The sequence below is a fragment of the Drosophila simulans genome, chromosome 3R (assembly GCF_016746395.2).
Source record: "Drosophila simulans strain w501 chromosome 3R, Prin_Dsim_3.1, whole genome shotgun sequence".
In the NCBI taxonomy this organism is placed as follows: Eukaryota; Metazoa; Arthropoda; class Insecta; order Diptera; family Drosophilidae; genus Drosophila; species Drosophila simulans.
In genome coordinates this window covers 5892228-5910650 of record NC_052523.2, presented here as the reverse complement: position 1 = coordinate 5910650, position 18423 = coordinate 5892228, and the positions used below count along the sequence as shown (strand labels likewise).

The 18423-nt window shown below is 41.2% G+C and overlaps 1 protein-coding gene across 1 annotated transcript; it reads left to right on the top strand.

The window, feature by feature from the left end:
• The first annotated feature begins 200 nt into the window (after positions 1 to 200).
• LOC6739688 (metallothionein-3) lies at positions 201 to 622 on the top strand. The gene is made up of 2 exons (XM_002076547.4): positions 201 to 351; positions 415 to 622. The coding sequence occupies exons 1-2, from the start codon at positions 327 to 329 to the stop codon at positions 519 to 521; spliced, it is 132 nt and encodes a 43-aa protein (XP_002076583.1). The 5' UTR covers positions 201 to 326; the 3' UTR covers positions 522 to 622.
• The last annotated feature ends 17801 nt before the right edge of the window (positions 623 to 18423 follow it).

The following is an 18423-nucleotide window of genomic DNA, read 5'->3' as shown; positions in this document are numbered from 1 at the left end:
GCTTATATTTCAACATGTTTCAGTTATTGTTTCTGCTGCTGAGTTTTCTCTAAGTGCATCTGATAAGACGCCCCATTTGATATCTTATCTTTTGTAGCTGCTTGACTGATAATGCATGGGATCTTAACCCGTTTTAAGTTGGGTGCAACATGTAATTTTGTTGGTTTTGCGCACGTTTTAACTTATCAATCAGAACGGTGTGCAATAATATTCACACGGCACTTCGTTGCTGGTGGGAACTATATATACAAAAGGCGCGATCAAACTGGCAAACAGAGTATTCAGATACTTTTTCGAAACCAATCAAAACACAATAAACAATCAAAATGGTTTGCAAAGGCTGCGGAACTAGTAAGTGAAATATTAGTTAGTTAAATATTAGTTGAAATTAATTAAATAAATCACAATTTTCAGACTGCAAGTGCCAGGACACCAAGTGCGGCGACAACTGTGCCTGCAACCAGGACTGCAAGTGCGTGTGCAAGAATGGGCCCAAGGATCAGTGCTGCAAGAGCAAGTAGCTTAAGCCGATCGATTGGATGAAAACCAATAAATGATAGCCCGTGTGTAAGCCTCAAAGCATACCCACATATCTGTGGGCCACCGAGTATTCTGTCAGAAATGATATTCGCTTAATTACTATTTGGTGCTCCGCATGTCGAGGACAAATATTTACCATGGCATTATGCCGTGTGTGGCCCAGAGGCTAAGTCCTCTTCTGGCCAAGTGTCACACATTTGGCCAGGGTCGCATTGCAAAATGCGCAATTATTGCATTTGTGGCGCGTGGCAGGCGGCATTGCATGGTTGCAAAATTTATGCGGTCTCATTTGCAGCGACGAGGACACAGCTCGAAATTGTGACACTTGTAAGTGAGCGTGAAATAATTTCGCGCATTAAGTATACGCAACGGGGGCCGACAATAATGCGGCTGCCATTAGGAGTGCAATTGTTTAAGCAATTAATTAGCCCTGCTCACAGCGAAAGTAACCGAAACGGGAATAGGAACAGGAACGGGAAGAATGAAAATATGAGGCGTCGGCCACTTAAGGACTTCTTTTCAGCCAGATTGCCTTCATAATAAGCGCGGTAAGTGAGTTTGGCGCCGAGGAAAACTCATGTTTCACTCCCAACACAATGAACTTCGGCGGCGGACTGGGATGGGAAAAATTCTAACCGCAAATTGCGGAAATGCCTGTCTGGGCCGTCTGCCTCTCTAATTGTCTGTACATAATTTAGGCAAACATTTTTAATTAAGTGCAATCCTCGACGCACACACAAGTACACGGCTTGGTTTTTAATTCCATCATTAATCTTGCGGGGCCATTGCGAGGTGTGCTCGAGCAATTAGGGTGAGTTTTAGACTTTCGACTTGAGCACAATAAACATTTGCCACTTCTTGCAGCTTCTTTCACAACATTGTTTACCTCCAGTGGTTTGGTGCTTTGCGGTCCTAATGGTTTTACCCTTTTTAAATGGTTCTATCAACTGGATCGTTTCTCTTACACTGATTCAGGATGAAATACGCCTTTAGTTGGGCCGTAAACTTTAAAGTTCTGCTCCGGCCATACAAGCAGACAAAATCTTAAACAAAGTCGGTTAATTATAAAATTGGCCATATCTAAGGCATGAACTTGTTGAGTTACTTTGCCAAGAGAATGAAAACTTGCACACTTTGGAGCCATCCAGGCTTTCTTATCGCCACGTTTTTGTTTTTCTTGTCTGTGGCACTCGTAACTTTGCCGCAAAATTGCTTGTTTCCGCTTCCGGCCCCCGCAACCCTCGACGTTCCCCTGCCTCCGCCAACCACTGATAGATGCCATTATGACCTACACTTGGCCATAAGTTTTCCCTCTTGGCCGACGACGTTGTCGAGGCTGAAGATGCTGGCAGCAATTAAAGCCAATTATTCTGAAATAATTGTTTTAAGCAGATTTCTCCGACGGTCCTTTGTTGTTTTATTTTGGTTTCTTATATATTTTTTTTGTTTTGGTAATTGTGGAATCCCTAGAGCCTCTGATATTGTGTTTTTCGGCTTTTCCGCCTTTTGGGTTGACATTTGAACGACGAGGTCTTTAAAGCAATCCTCATTTTCAATTTGCAGTGCGAAAAGCTCGTTAAAATAATTTGTCACAGTATTCTGTTTAATTAAAAAGTTTCAAATGAATGTGCGATGCCATTAAATGATTCTTTCCAGCTTCTCTCTCTCTTTTGCGTATCTGTGTATTTCTGCATGCCTAAAAACAATTAACCCGACTGCAGTGCAATGCGTTGCATGTGTATCTGGATCTGTGTGCTGCCGAATTTGTATAGGAAACTCGAAATTTCCATAGTGGAAAATTGCTGGCGAAAAAATGACATCGGGGAAAAAACATTTTAATATTGGTTTACATTTAATATGCTGATGTTTAAGCCTATTAAGAGTGATTAAAAATGGGTTGAAGACATTATCATGCTCAATTTAGTTGCATTATTTACGTATTTAATTCATTACATACACATTAAATTGATTTGTATATAATACACTAATTCACCCATGGTAAGTGTATTTACTGCCAATAATTTTGACGGATTAAAGGGTTATCCTAAGCTAAATAAAAATGCATGCTAAAAAATATATTTGAAACTGATATGGAATGTTTTACGTATAAAAACTGTGATATGTATCTATAATTTGTTATTTAAACCCTATTAGACATTACTGTGAATGACATTCATTCTTGAAATAAGAGTATAAGAGAGAGAATTAGGTATTTGAATAAGAATATTTTCCATTTGCGACTTCTTTTCTGCATGTGCATTTCTCTACAATTTCATTTGGCAGCCCAAAAAACAGGAACAAAAAATGTCCTATGCAAAATTCGTAACAACAATGTTGAATGTCTCTATGGGTGTGTGTGAGTGTGTGTGGTTGCTTGTGTGTGCGTGGGTGAGCTGCACAATAAAATTTATTGTTGTAGTAGCAATGTGTAAGCTCTTTGCGTTTTGTGTGTGTGTTTGTCACCCAAAATGTCCGTCAGGGGCTTCATTGTTCAGCCACATAATTAATTGTCGTAGTTTTCGGGTGTTAAATAATTAGAAAACAAGTTTTTCGGCTATTAATCACTTGAAGTGCGGCGAAAAGGGGCCATTCGAAAATATCGCGTTTACGGAGAGTGTGCTTCAATTTAATGGGCACCGCATAAAAACTTAAATTAACCTTAACGCCCTATCAATGCGACTAATGCGCTCCCTAAGCTCCAATTGTAACCCATTCTAAATCACAATATAATCCCATAATTTACATAAAACGAAGCCAAATCGCCGGGACAAGCATGCCAAGAAGGTTGTGACCCACACACACAAGTGGCAGAAAAAACGGAAGAAAATATATATATATACATAACTTGCTTAGGTTCCCCACTCACACACACATTGGGCTAACGCAATTTGCCCCACTCAAATATCATTATGTCATAAATTGATGTTGAATCCTTGTTCATTTATGAAATTTTCCCATTTTATTGTGTCGCTCTGTCTGTGTGTGAGTTCAAAAGTTCGATTTTCCCAAGTGCTGCAAGGACGCCACGGCAATCGGAGTGTGTGTGGGTGTGTGGGTGCAGGAATTTAAGTTTTTATGAGTGCCATCAGCATCAGCATTATAGTCATCATTAGCATCGTCATCATTATTCGATTGACCTTTCTAATTGCCAAGGTATCAAGTTTAAAGTGCGTTCGATGAGGGCGCCAGAGATGAAAATTTGCATGGCAAATGTCCTTTAAGCAGACAAAAAGATGATGCTAATGAAACGTCAATTATGTGGAACCGTTTACAAGTAGCAAAGGAAAATGGGATAGAATCGAATGGAGGTAAGGACTATCTGATACCTATCACTGAATTTTGCTTAACAGCTAATGAAGGCCTATCATATCTAAAGGGAGAAATAATTGATGGCAGCACGCTTAATTGTGCCTAGCATGTTTATTTAATTTAAATATCAATATGACCATAGATATCAAATCTATTTAACAACGTTTAAAAAGTAATATACCCCTGTAAACTTAAGTACAGGGGGTACAAAAATGAGCACGTGACCAACTTTGTCATCGCTTGAAGCATATCCAATTTAACCCTCAAATTGCTGCCATTATGACAGCATCGGGAACAGTAGCATCCAAGTGGAGGAGCGGCATGGGTGGACCCGCTGAGTTATTAGCGAATCGTGATTGGCATAAATCAATGCAGCGGGGGAGGCGGGTGTGCCAGGTGGGGCAGGGAATGCACCTGCCGCAGACACTTTGCCAACTCACTGGCCACTCTTTTAGCCTAATGGGCTTGAAGCCAGTGCGGGATTTATGACTACCATCCGTCTGCCACAACCTTCTCCATTCGCGGAGGTCCTGGTCGATTGTCGATGACATTGTTCCGCCACGGGCTCAGCGGTAATCCCACTTACATCAAGATGGATGCCGCTGATGCGCCATTTATGCTGAAATCGAAAGGATATCGATCACATTAACATAGAATAGAGAATAGAGTGCTTGGCGCATTGCAGATTTGATTTGCATAGAGCTACAGATACTAGATTGTTAAGAAATGCAAATGCCCGCTTGGAATAACTCTGCTAAATAGTTGGGCCAACGTTCTGTTTTGCTACTACTTGGTAGTACTGTTGCCCACCCCCCGTTTGCACCTCCTGCTTTTTGTATGACAAAACGCTGGACAAAGGATTTAATTAGTTTTTCTTTCATTTGCCATTGGAGCGATTGTGTAATTGCTTTTGAACAGATATCACGACACGCGAGAACATTTCGTGCACGAAACTCGGGCAAAAGCCAAATTGAAAATTAGAGGAAACGCTGCTCTGGCCCGCTGGAGAAGTGACGACAGGATGCGATGAGATTGGGATGGGAATCCTTTTTCTCTAATGAAATACTTGTGTCGTGCGCCTGTCGACATTATTAACAGCTTCCGAACTTTTGAATTTACGAACAGTTGCGCGCCAGAAAGGGAGCGAAAATGGATTAAAAACTGCAATCGCCAGCGCCAGACGCTCAAAGAGAAAATGTGAAAAGTGTGCTAATTTCCATTGAGAGCTGCACTGGAGCAGCAGCATCACAAAGGCAGTGCATAAAAAGTGTTTAATTCAAATAGTGCACTGCGAGAAAAGGGGGCAGTCCTACGTACGATATAATCACAAGCTAATTTCTTTGATTTCCTTTATTTGATAACGCATATCAGCGATATAAGATATATATCTTCAGAACCAAACTCGTTTTAAATATTATAAAAACATGGTTAATGTCTTTAAAAATCTAAACGGAGACTGAGCAGTACGTACTTTTAATAAAGCTATCAGTTTCTACCTTTGTTTTACTTTTTATTAGGACAAATATATAAGTAATGCATACTAGACTATTTAGTAGTAAATCGCATTATATATGTATACTGATTTATTTTCCAAGTGTGCCTGCTTTTGACCATGGGCGGAAAGTAGCTGCTGTTTGGTTGTTTCCTGTTTGGTTGATTCACGTGCACCAGCAGGAGTCGCAGTCAGTTTATTTTTTCCGCAGCCAGTGGGTTTGCTCCCTCGGATTCGGTGGTGCAAGTGGTTTTGTGGTGGTGGGTTGAGGATCGCATCGAATAAGTCGCTGCCTTGGCGACAGGAAGCCAATTTATGTGCTTTGTGTGCATTTTTGTTTGAGTTTGCTATATTTTTTATTGGCAGCACAATTTATTCACGAATATGGTGGCACCAGCCAAAAGCCCCTCGCTGCCAGAGTGTGGGTGATGTTTATTGTATAAAGAATATATGGTATTGCCCCAGCTAGAGAAAAGTGCATTTTTTATGTGCATTTACCCCTAGAGCCGACCCGACGAGTTTGTTTTTAGATTTGATATATTGGGGCACTTCAGCAGGAGCTAGATTTGATTTTTTCGCTGGTAAAAGCTTAAAACACCCAAATTATGAATATTTGCATTGGTTTTAAATGAAAAGTGCGGCATATGACATATTTCTATCGGAAATAATGTATTTTGCCAGCTAGAAATGCTAAAAATACTCACAGAAATAGAAAGAAAAAAATGTAAAATATATATGTGATAAATACATAAAGATCTTATGCTCTATTTGCTGCTGTCCCATTTTGATCCAATTAGATCCAGTTCCTCCGATTTAAGAACACTTGTTCCTTCAACTAATTTCCACCTGCTGTTTTCCTCTGGACTTAATCACACTCTCAGTGCATTACTCCAATCAGTCTCTTGAGGAAACCCGCTGACATTGGGAAAGAATGAATGACTGGAGATCAACGGCATTGTGCATTTTTCATCCGCACCGTTGGCTTATTTTCACTCCGCGTATGAGCAATTTCCGATTGAGCGACAAAAGGCCGTGAAGCGGCTGTATAAATCGCACATTCGATTCACTTTAAAGGGACCCTGCTGACATTCTGATAGCAAGTACCTTTGGCATTTTCCGAAGTCAGCATGCAATATTTGTCCTTTTCTCGTTGGCTGTTGGACCTTTTGGCATTGTTGTGTGCGAAGCTTTTAAAAGTTAATAAATCCTTTTAACTTATTCCATATTTCAATGCCGCTTGTGCGGCGGCGGCGGCGGCGGCTGTGCCTGTGCCTTTTCGCTCTTTCAGTCGTTTAAATCGAGAAAAATGCCAGCCAACGATGTGAGCTTCCTTTAGCGCTGGGAATCAATGGGATTGCAAATACTGGCTGAATGAAAGCAATTCAGTTTATTGAACAACATTATTCAAATGTAGTTGTTGCTCGGCTGAGATTATGAAGCTGTAGCTATATTGTCGGCTCCATTTGTTCAACTCACAGCAGAGCAAAGCATCATTCATATCAGTTTGTTGCTACAAACAGGACTCGTCATTAAAGTTTCTATCTATTTCAATTTCCATTTCCATTCCCATTTCAATTTCACTGCGGCCTAATAAAGTATAAGTATAGTATAGGCCATATTTGTGGAGGGGAAAACTGGCTGGAGACAGTGGTCCATAATATATCATTGCCATTGTCAAGCTTTGTCTTCCATTTGCGACTTACATTTCCCGCATATTGTGTTATTTTTCCGTTTCTGGCCTTACGTTTTTTGATTTGTTGTGGCAACGAACATTTATATTCCTTCTCGCTTCTCGTTGTGCGGCCTTTTAACGATTCATTTTTTATAAGAGAACGCGCCGACTTACAGTTAGCTCGAATTGCTTTCAGAACTGCCCCTTCCCCATACCCCGCCCCATTCCATTCAGCCTCCCTATCGCCATGTATTTTTATTATTTATTATCCGTTTTAAATCCCAGCTAAAGATCATTATACACATCAGTGCGTCCGATTGTGAGAATCGCAGCTACTTCTGATTTTCTGATTTCTTGTTTTCGACGTTTTGCCAGCCTCCTTAGTGGAGTTCCCTACCCCGCAGCCCCTTCCCAAGGAAGCTCAGAAATTCCCCCCCAAACCCCAAAACAGTTCGCAAGTTTTCACCAGAATCCCTAGCCAAAAAAAGGGGGGAAGGACGCACAAGCGCCAAACGAGGCTGGCAGGGAAAACGATTTAACTGAAAATTGAGGTTGAACTTAATCATAAATCAATGCTAATGATGCTAAAATGCTAGAAAATTTCCCAACCATCCGGGGACGCCGTACGGACTGGATATCACTGGCCGGGAGATTGGCGGTGGTGGTGGGGGATGGGAGAAGTCGGAAGCTGGCGAGGATTTGCCGAGCTGGCATTTGCCAAGTAACCGCCCACGTCCTCGTCCTTTGGCCACTTGGCAGATGTCTGACTGTCATTTATTACAATTGCTTTGACTTTTGTTAGTTTGTTGTCGTTGGCGTTTTTTATTATGCATCTCATTGCCGGATATCCAGAATCGCTCTTGGGAATTACTGCCCCGAAAAGTGGGCCCTCTGAAATTTGAATTAGTTTCCTGATAGCACAGCCTTATTTCCGATGAAGGAGAAACCCAATAATATTAGACCGGAACTATCTTTTCATTGCGATCGTGTATCAGTTAATTTTCCGTATGTAATTTATACGGACTTCTATTCTTATATGTTATTATGGATTAAATAGTGTTTTTATATTTTATTGCTTACATTAAATTCCACAACTTTATCCTTATGAAGCTTAGGAATAGGATATATGAGCAGCCAAGGATTATTCATGATAAGGATTATTCGTTCACTCAAGTTTAGTACACGTCGTATTCCAGGAATCTCAAGTTGCCGGTAGTTATTTAGCTCAACTCTCAAATTTGCTCAACGTCTTCAGAAGTTGCCCCAACCTTCCCCTCCCCCTCCTGTCTAGCCAATATCCTTCGGCCAATACCCGTATCCCTTTTAATATACCTTTGGCCAAACAAAGCTCGGGACTGATAGCTCGTTAAAGTGACGCCATAAAGGAGCGCGTAATGTGACGCCCGAGAATTGCAAAATTCATGAAGGCGATGCGAAGAAAATTCAGTTTGAGGAATGTTTTCTAAGTTCCACGAAAAAAAGAATACTCTAAAATATGAGTATGTGTATTAAATAGTATTTGGGAAATTCGATAGCTAGAAACTTGCCTTTTGAAAGCAATCATAAATCTAAGTTGTATTAGAAATTCAAATTATACAATGTTATTGTTAGGCAGCTCAACATCAATTAGTTAGCTGATATGTTCAATGGAAGGGCATAGTACATGCTGATATATTCAAAGCACTTTAAGTCATTTATATTTCGATAAAAGTGTTTATGCAAATCTTGTAAAACGTAATCGTAAAGCAGACGAAGAACCGCCAACGATACGAAAGCCAATGTCGAAGCCTTAAAGCGCATTAAGGGCGCCACCGGCAGTTTGGGGAAAAAACTGAGGGAAAACCGGTGGAAAATCGGTGGGGGGAAAGCGGTGTATGGCGGGGAAAAGAGTGCGCGCGGAATGGCATCCGAGTTGTAAAAATTGAAATAAATGTATGCTGGGACCCACACCGACATATTGTATGCAAAACGCGGCCGTGTGCGTATGTATCTGTGGCATAAGTTATGCCTCGCTGGTGGCCAAATGGACAGGGGGGCCAGAATCCCGCCCACAACCAACCACCGCCCCCACCTCGTGCGTCCTTCTGACCTCAGGGCCAGCCACAATGGAACCAGAAATTTTTGCAAATAGAAAATTGAGTTAGCGGCCCTCGTCCTTCTGAAACAACATCTCATCACCAGCCCCCTACCCACCCCCTGAAAAGGCAAAACAAATACAAAAACAAATGCGTGAGGTGACTGAGGTGCGTTGAATTTGTGGAAATTGCCTTTTTACGAGCATATTAGCATGCGTGTGTGGGTCGCGTGTGCACTGGAAAAATAATAATAATAAAATGCACGGACTTTGCCACTTCCGCGTTGCGTGTTGTTTTATGAACTACATAAAATTAAGATTTTGTTTTACTTAAATCTATCGCGTGGGCAGGCTAAGTTTTGGCCTAAATATTTTATTACATGTTCTCTAAATATGTAAAATGGCCTAAAATCTACAGAATTCTAATAGTTCTTAAAATCCTAGTTTGATCTATTTTAAAAATCTAACATAAAACAATATGGGAATTAAATATTAAATTAAGCTTATATGTATATACTATATTTAATATTTTTTGTCTGTTACATTTTTTTAAATAATTCAGCCGTGTTAAAAAAATGTATCAAACAATTCAAATATACACGAATCTTATGAAAAAGTATATATATTTTTCATATTATACTTTTCGGGTAGTAATTTGCATTCGGATGTGTGTGGGAGGGACCGCGGCTAATGTGTCCCCTGTGAATGAAGCGGACCCTTCACGCTGCTCCTTCCAATTCCCTTCTTACCCTCTGGAAGTCTCTTTGTGCCCCAGATAAATCAATTTACGTTCATTTCATTTGTATGCATTAAATTTGTTGAATGCGAGCATGTGGGTATGCGTGTTTTACCTGCATTCGTAAATTCTAAATCATTTTATAAATCTTTTGTCCCTTATTTCACCTTCTGTTCAATTCGAATTTGAATTCTAATTTAGAGCTAGCCCCCATTTTTTTTTTTTAATCTTTTTGTATAGAGTCGCACAGGTACATAATTATTTAATTCGAAGAACTCGTTCGGCCAACGAATCAATTTCATTCGGCCATTTAGGCAATGCTTTTGTGATCACATGAATTCCTCCCTTTTCACCTGTTTGAGTGATGATGGGAGAGCTAACAAAACATTTTCCAATTCATTGGGTTTTACAGTTGCCATCCATTGGCGTCATCAGTGATTTGGGATTGTTGTCGCCCCTTCTGCCATTTTGCGAGATATCAATGGGGATATCCCGATTCGTACTCTTTGTCACGTACGTTGGTGTGTGAGTGTGTATAAAAGTGTGAGTGAGTGAGTGTGTGTGAGAGACGTCAGCAAATGTCAACATACGATTTGTCAAATTGTTGAGAAATCTATATATAAGTGTAAGGCAGCAGCGGCTTCCTGCAGAGTTGGTCGAGCGTAAAAATGAAATTAGATTGACATTTGATACATTTCCTCATTTCCCATTTTTTTCGAATGGATTTTTTTTGTATGCCTAGAAGCAGGGATTTGCCCACAGAGCCCATCCCAAGATATCGCTGTCACTTTACAATCCCCGGCAGTCAGTCAGTGCGAGCCACCTGGGGGAATTTGCATACTTATCCGAACAGGCGCCGACACACATGCCCCAATATACAATATATACGGCAAGTGCTTGACATGTTTTCCGCCCGATCAGCCTACTACCAGTACTCTCCAAGATACTCGAAAGAGTATTTTTGACCAGAGTATTGCCGGTGATTGAGGAGGCTGGTCTGATCCCTGATCACCAGTTTGGCTTTAGGCGCCGCCACGGGACACCAGAGCAAGGCCACCGAGTAGCGCAATATATCCTGGACGCCTTTGAGAATAAGAAATACTGCCTAGCAGTAATGCTGGACATTAAGCAAGCCTTTGATCGTGTTTGGCACCCCGGTCTCCTCCTAAAGCTCAAAAACGGCCTGCCCCAGCCATATTTCAAGTTCTTAAAATCGTTCCTGGAGGGCAGAAGATTCGCCGTCAGGTGTGGAGAAGCGCGCTCAGACGTCAAAGAAGCCCGTGCAGGAGTTCCCCAAGGAAGCGTTCTCGGTCCGCTCCTCTACAACGCGTATACGGCTGACCTGCCGGTGATACCGAGCCAGTACATTATGGCAGCCACTTACGCCGATGATACTGCGTTCCTAACAACAGCAGATACCCCAGCAGAGGCCTCCCAGACTATGCAGGAGCAACTAGATCTACTGAACACGTGGCACACGAGATGGAATATATCGGTAAACAGCGACAAGTCAACCGCTACCACCTTCGCAACTAGACGCGGCACTTGCCCACCAGTCAGTTTCAACGGGTTCCCAATCCCAGAGGTAGCCAATCCAAATTATCTTGGCTTTACACTGGACAGGAGACTTACATGGAGACCACACCTGCTAAAGAAGCGGAAACAGGCGGAGAACCGAGTCCGTGAATTCTACTGGCTGATGGGCAGACAATCTAAGCTACCGACTTCCACTAAGCTCCTTATCTACAAAGCGATCATAAGGCCAATCTGGACGTATGGCATTCAACTGTGGGGCACTGCATCGAAAAGTAACATCAACATAATCCAGACATTCGAAAACAAAACGCTCCGCACAGTCACAAACGCTCACCCTTTCCACGATAATGCCACTATACACGAGGTCCTCAGCTTCCCCTGGGTGAAGGATGAGATTAAGAAAAGCAGCAGGCAGTACATGCAGAGGCTTCAAGACCACCCAAACAACCTGGCACAAGACCTGCTGGACACCAGTCAACGCACCAGGAGGCTGCACCGATCACACCCTTTGGACCTCTCTGGGATTAGACACGCAAATTAAATTAAATTATATACATACATTATTATATACATCATACATACAATATCGACAGTTATTGTATAGTTTCGCAACAATTTATGTAATCAATTAATTCTCTACCGTTAAGTTTAGTCATCAAATTTAATGATTGTCCGCGAAGGACAGTTTTAAATTAATCTATCCAAAAAAAAAAAAAAAAAAAAAAAATGTTTTCGATTTCTCGAATAAACAAAGAGCACAACAAATCACTAAAGTGAAAAGTGTTCACCAAAGTGCGAGCGAAAAAACGATAACATGAAAAACAATTTACAATTGACATGTAAATAAGCGTTGGGCAAGGTGGGTCTCACGGATCCATGGATTTGGTCGCTGCCTGGCAACGCAGCCTGCTCCTAAGTATAGTTCTTAAGGGTTTCCATTTGGCTTGTGCTTAAAAGCTGCCACATCACGTCCTGTTGTCCGTTTTAGTAACAAAATAGCAAAATACCTATACATATTTTTTATACCTTGTTTTTTTGGGTAACGGAATATACCAGATTTTTTAATGAGCTTGTAACAGGTAGTGTAGTGATTGGGATAACTTAAGGAGTCCATCCGTTTGTAAATTTCCGAGAAGACATATTAACCAAATTTGTCGTGATGGGTAAGCCTGGTAAAATGAAGAAGGAAGCATTAAATAAGACATTTTAATTTACTTTAAATTGAATATATCCAGTGTAAAACGTAACAAACAGTAAAAAGGAGAGATTAAGTGGCCTAATAAAATCAATTAAATGCGCTACAGACATTGATTTAATAAACAGCAGTTGCTGAACACGCAAAATGAATATTTGAATGTTGAGTTAACTACCAGATTTTTCCCAGATTCTATGTTCGATAGCCAATAGTTTGACAGAACGGCTAATGAAGCGCTATGGGAGTCCGCAACACGTTTTGGCACTCAAATATTTATGCGCATCTTTGGCGACATAAAATATTTAGACACATCATCACCATGCACTCTGTCAACACTTTCGCCATTTTCCGTTCGCCCTGTCGCGCATAAATTTTGACCTTAGCTCGGCTTTGGCCCGACTTCCTTTGGCAGCATCAATCTGGTAGGAGAAGCCCATTGGCAAAGTGCACCCAGCCACTCCGACCGCCACTCCGGATCAGCCCAGTGGATTTTGACTGCTGGCAGTTTGACAGTTTCTTGCCTAAAACCTGCAGCACGCCGCGCTTCATTTTTCTTCATTTAGTCCTTCGGGCTGGCACAACAGCTTGAGTTCGGGCGCCTCTGATTTATCTGCCAGTCAGCTTATAAATATTTCAAGTCCTTGCATTTTAGTGCACGTGTGCCGCATTATCATCATTGGCCTGGCCAAAAGATCCTGGCTCGGCCAGCGGAGCGTCGGGCATGCTTTTAATATGCAACGAAATTTCCCACAGACACTCCGGCTGAGCTGGTTGATGTTTTTCGCCCTCTAAGACACATGCCAGCTGTTAAAGAGTGCCGGGAAAATTGCTGCATTTTATGCACTTTCAGCTATGCCACACAGGAAATAATAAGGAAGCTCGACCCTTGGCAGAAGTTTTAGAGTCAACTTGAAACACAACTTCACTTTAACCGCACAGAATTGTAAAAGTATGCTAAGAGTATGCAGTGAATAATGAACTTCGTGCATTGTTCCATACAGATGGATTACTTTAAGCCTTTAAATTATTTTGGTCATGTTCAACAAATTGCTGAACCAAACCACTCTTAATTTAAATAATGTTTGACCTGCAAAAAAAAATATTAAACAAAAAATGCTTTTAATAAATATCTATTTATTCAAGAAATTCGTTCCGGTGCAGTGATTCTTCAGTACAGGCCACTCCAAAAGGACTCAAATTTTATCTGTAGCTGGTCTTAACTTTGATTGTTTTGTGATTGGTTCATTATTTGCAGTTACCTCGGCGGGTGGCACTTTATTGCCATTGCAAAGGTGACTTAAACTAATTAAAATATTCCTCAAAGCCAAAGCATCTTTAAAATGCCATCAACAACATATTGCCACGCGTGTGTGTGAGTGTGTGTTCTGAGTCCTGGCAAGTTTACTTTATGGTTGAGGTAATTTAAAGGCGCACAGACACAGGCACACAACGTGGGCAATATTAACTAACGCACACACGTACGAACTAAATGAAATTCATGGCATATGTGCGTGCGTTCCATGCGTGTGTGAGTATCTGTGTGGGTGAGTGCGAGTGTGTGTGAGTTGTGCTGGTGTGAAGCGACATGCATGGCATGGTGATAGTATCTCTGGCCAGCTTCCTTCGTGCTTCTAACAGCCAACAGCTACTTTTGCCTGGCAGTAACCAAGCCACCGTGCCAGAAAGTGGTTCCCCTTCGGGTTGCCCCGCACCGCCCTTCCTCTCTTTTTTTTTTAGTTAAAAATTTTGTAGGAATTCCTCTGCTGCTGCAGGCCAAATGAGATTTAAAGATGGGATAAGGCTGGGAGACACATACAATTATGGCACTTTGTGCACTAAGTTTCAACCACACACACTTGGCCCGGTTTGCTTTTCGCCTGGGTTTTTTTTTTGCTCTTTACTGGTCTGACTTTTTAGCATATTTCCCTTAGCATATTTTTATTTGTAGCATTTATAAGTGAATAAATGCGCGCATTTAAATGCCACTTTCTGGCCCCGTCCAGCCAGGATTTTATTCTGGTCTGGGAATCATCGAGGCTCATTACGTATGCAGTGGAAATTTTTTTGTGCTCAGCATTTTATGCACGTCTTCCCAATTTATAAATCATTTTTGTTTGCCTGTTTGCATTTAGCCTGTTTGCTGCCGTCTGTGTGCTTGGTCTTGGACGTGGTCGGCTACGTGGCGTATACGTAATGCCGCTTTTCACTTGCATATGTTCGCTTAGTTTCACTCTGGCTCTTTTTCATGCCCCTCTTCGCACTCATCGGACCTATACATTATGATTTATTTTAATCATGATGCTAAATGATTTTTTCTGGGATCATCTTTCTCTTTTATGACCTCTGACAAAATTATTTTCCTGCTTATTCCCAGGTCTGTAATATCAATAAAACTCACGCACTAATAAATCATAAAGGGAGCGGCTTATTAGCATGCATGGCTCGGCAAGACAAAGGTGAATCTGTTGGATACGCACTTAAAAACACAGATATAACACGAATTGAAATGGTACTCGTACTTAGTGGGTTGAGAAGGCGGTCGGTTTATATTTTGACGAGTTTCGGCCAGACTAAAAGCATTTCCGTGTCTCAGTATTAGATTTTCGTGTTATTTTATTGAATTGTTCGTTTCTTTTGTACGCAACAAGATTTCTCCGTAGCGGCAACATCCCTCAAATATAATGCTGTCCCTCATCGTGGCTCATTCGTCCGGCAAATGACCCGCATATGTCTCTCCGGAGCGCTGGACTCGGGCGTAATGTCCGTCTTGAAGGACATCGCATAACACGCAACACTTGAGCAGACACATCCGACTGGATTTCAATCTAGTGTGAATATGGATGGCCGGCCTGAACAGCTGGCTATGGGGATGGCGGAGAGGTGCTCCAGTGGTGTTCCAATGGTGTTTCGGTGGTGCCACAAGTGCGCTTGTTGTCCGCTTGTTGCGCACTGAATTATTTATTAGGCATGTGTTCGCTCTCCTGTTTTTGCACTAAGTGTCATTTTGTTGGCCAACAGAATTTGCCTTGTTCCGTTCGGGTTTTGTGTCTGTCCCTCAAATATTCTAATACTCCACCCCCGACCAGCAGGCGAAGTGTGTCAAAGTGCTTGAATATTTTATGATGCACACAAATAAAACAAGAAAAGAAGGCAGCATCAGGATCAGCAAGACGGAATGTACGAACGAATAAAAAAAATTGATTTAAAGTTGAGTTCTGCTGGCCGTAATTAAACCGTAGATTTGCATAATTTGATTTGCGCCGAATAAGCAGCAGGCGTGCTCAAATGGAGTGAGGAATGTAATAAACTAGCAACACAGCCCAGTTCCTTGACTTTTGTTTTGCCAATTCTGCGCCCTTTGCGATCGCAATCGGAGTCGACCGAAAATCGAGTAAAAAACACATTCCCAAAGTTGCCAGAAAAAATGTGCAAAATTTGCACTCCTCCAAGATTTCATATTTGAGCTCTGGCTCGAACCGAAGCCCAGGCACAGGAATGCAATCAATTTGCAAATTTTCGCTACTTTGCCGCGTTTGCAATGCTCGAGTATTTGGCTCCTTAGCAGTTTTTGCTTACACTCATACGAATGTATGTATGTATATAGGATCCTGCATATACTTTTTGCTCCATTCCGCCTCTATTATTTTCCCCATCGCATTGCCATCTATTTTGTGTTATTTCTGCACTTGGCTGCTTGTCTGGCGCCCATCGAACGCTCAGCCTGAGCCTGTCTATCTGTCTTTGAAGATACACTGGGAAAAATGTCCTCAGAATTGAATTGAATGCACAATCTTCTATATTCTAAGCATTATCGTTCATAAAAAGAAAATTCAGTTTACAGAAGTTTAAGCTGTAATTAGCTCGCATTTTATATATTTATAAGAGTGTAGGGCGTAAAGTCGATTTGCCCTTTTAATTTATGATATTTATTATATTTGATTCCAATTTTAAGACGAATTTCTTTTCAGTGCACCCTATTCCAATTCTTTTTGTGCTGCCCCGCTGCTTGTTCCTTGGGGAAGCGCGTTATGCAAATGCAGCTCCTCTGAGTCCTGGCCATGTTTTGTTGTATTCGCCCGGGCCAAAGGTGCTGGTTCGCTGGCTTTTTGGCAAATGGCGTAAAAATAGTTCACAGTCCGCCGGAGCAATCGAAGCCATCAAAAAGGGCTCACTGATCACTGCGTGGAGTGAGGGAGTGGCGAGAGAGTGGTTGGAAATGCACTAATGAAAACTAGAACTGGGATTTCGCACTTTCCTGGAATACCTCTATATGCATGGCTTCTTCTCCTCCGACTCGTGCATTTTTCGCTTACATTTGCCATGTGCCATGTGTAAAATCGACAAATAATGGATGCCTCTGCTGGCAAAGCGCATTTGAATATCAATTCAATTGAATTCTTTGTGCTGTGGCTGAGGCTGGTTCAAAAGCTGAAGCTGATGCTGAAGCTGCAACTGCAACTGGAGCTGGAGCTGAGGCGTCTCCAGCTGAGGATGCTCTGGTGCATATTTCCTTGCGGCCGTGGCTCTTCCCTCGACATCCTGGCAATATACATTCCCCACAGCGTTATGCAAAGGAATTCGTAATGTGGCAATGGCAGTGCGATGGTGTGAGTGGGTTCGCTACCTTATGTGCAATAAATTGCAGCGAGAAATGCTGAATACTTTCAGGCCATGTCGCCAGGAATTTCGGCTTAACATTAAATCACTACGATTTTTCGTTTTTAGCCGTTCGATGGCGTGCAATTAAGGAAATATTTTATTCGGTTCAAAATCATAACTAAAAACTAAAAATTAAATAAAAGAATTACAATTAAATTTGCAATTATTGTTACGAATTCCTATAGGAAATATCTTCAAAAGAATTCAAAACAATTAATCATTGGTTTTAGATGCCTTTGTATAAGTAAAAGTTAATAAATAAAAAGCTAACCTTTTGTTTACAATAAATTTCCGTTTTTTTTACATCAAATGTTCTTCTAAACGAAGATGTAAAATTGCCATTAATTAGCCTATTTCCAATCAACACAGTGCACTTCGTGCTGTTTAAGCCTTCTATTTCAACTTATACATGAACATATATTCGAAATAAATTATTCTGCTCATTCATCAGCATTTTGCGCTGTTATAAACACGTTTTTAATTAAAATTGCAAAAACAGGCGGAACGTAGATGCGGCAATAAAGTCAAACGGCAAACATGTGTGTGAGTGAGTGGGAGCTGTGCTGGGGGAAATTATGATGGCAGCAACTTCAATTAGCACAAAATAAAAGGCAATTCCAAGTAGAACAAAGCCAGCAGCGGCAACAAAGTCACAAACAGACAGAGGCCCACTTTTTCCACCAGAAAGAGACCGGCGAACTGGAGCGAAAGAGAGGGCGCTACTGGAGCTCCAAAGAGGCGCAACAGTTTTAGCAATAAAATGGCAACCACGTAATCATCGCCGCCTGATAAATGTGCGTGCTACAACAGCCGTGACTACTCCTGTACAGTGAGAGAAATAGTGTGGCATATCTAATAACTCAGAGTGCATTTACTTTAAAATAAAGCTTTATTTAGGGTTCATTTATGAACGAAATAGTTAAACAATTAGGATCTCTATTTGACCATAAAACTTAAACAGAAATTTAACAAGTTGCTATTTTTATTAAACACAAGATAAAGCTGCCTCTCTTGTAATATGCAAAATTATTATATTATCTCTGCCACAGTTTACATAAATTAATCAATTTTGAATAAGTATTTTTTCACTCTCTTGCCGTTTTGTATGATAATTGCTTTTGAAACGCATTTTCTTATTGTGCTTTTTACCCAGCAATACATGGCTCACTTCATCGACCTTCAGCATTTGCACCATATTAATGAACTGGCA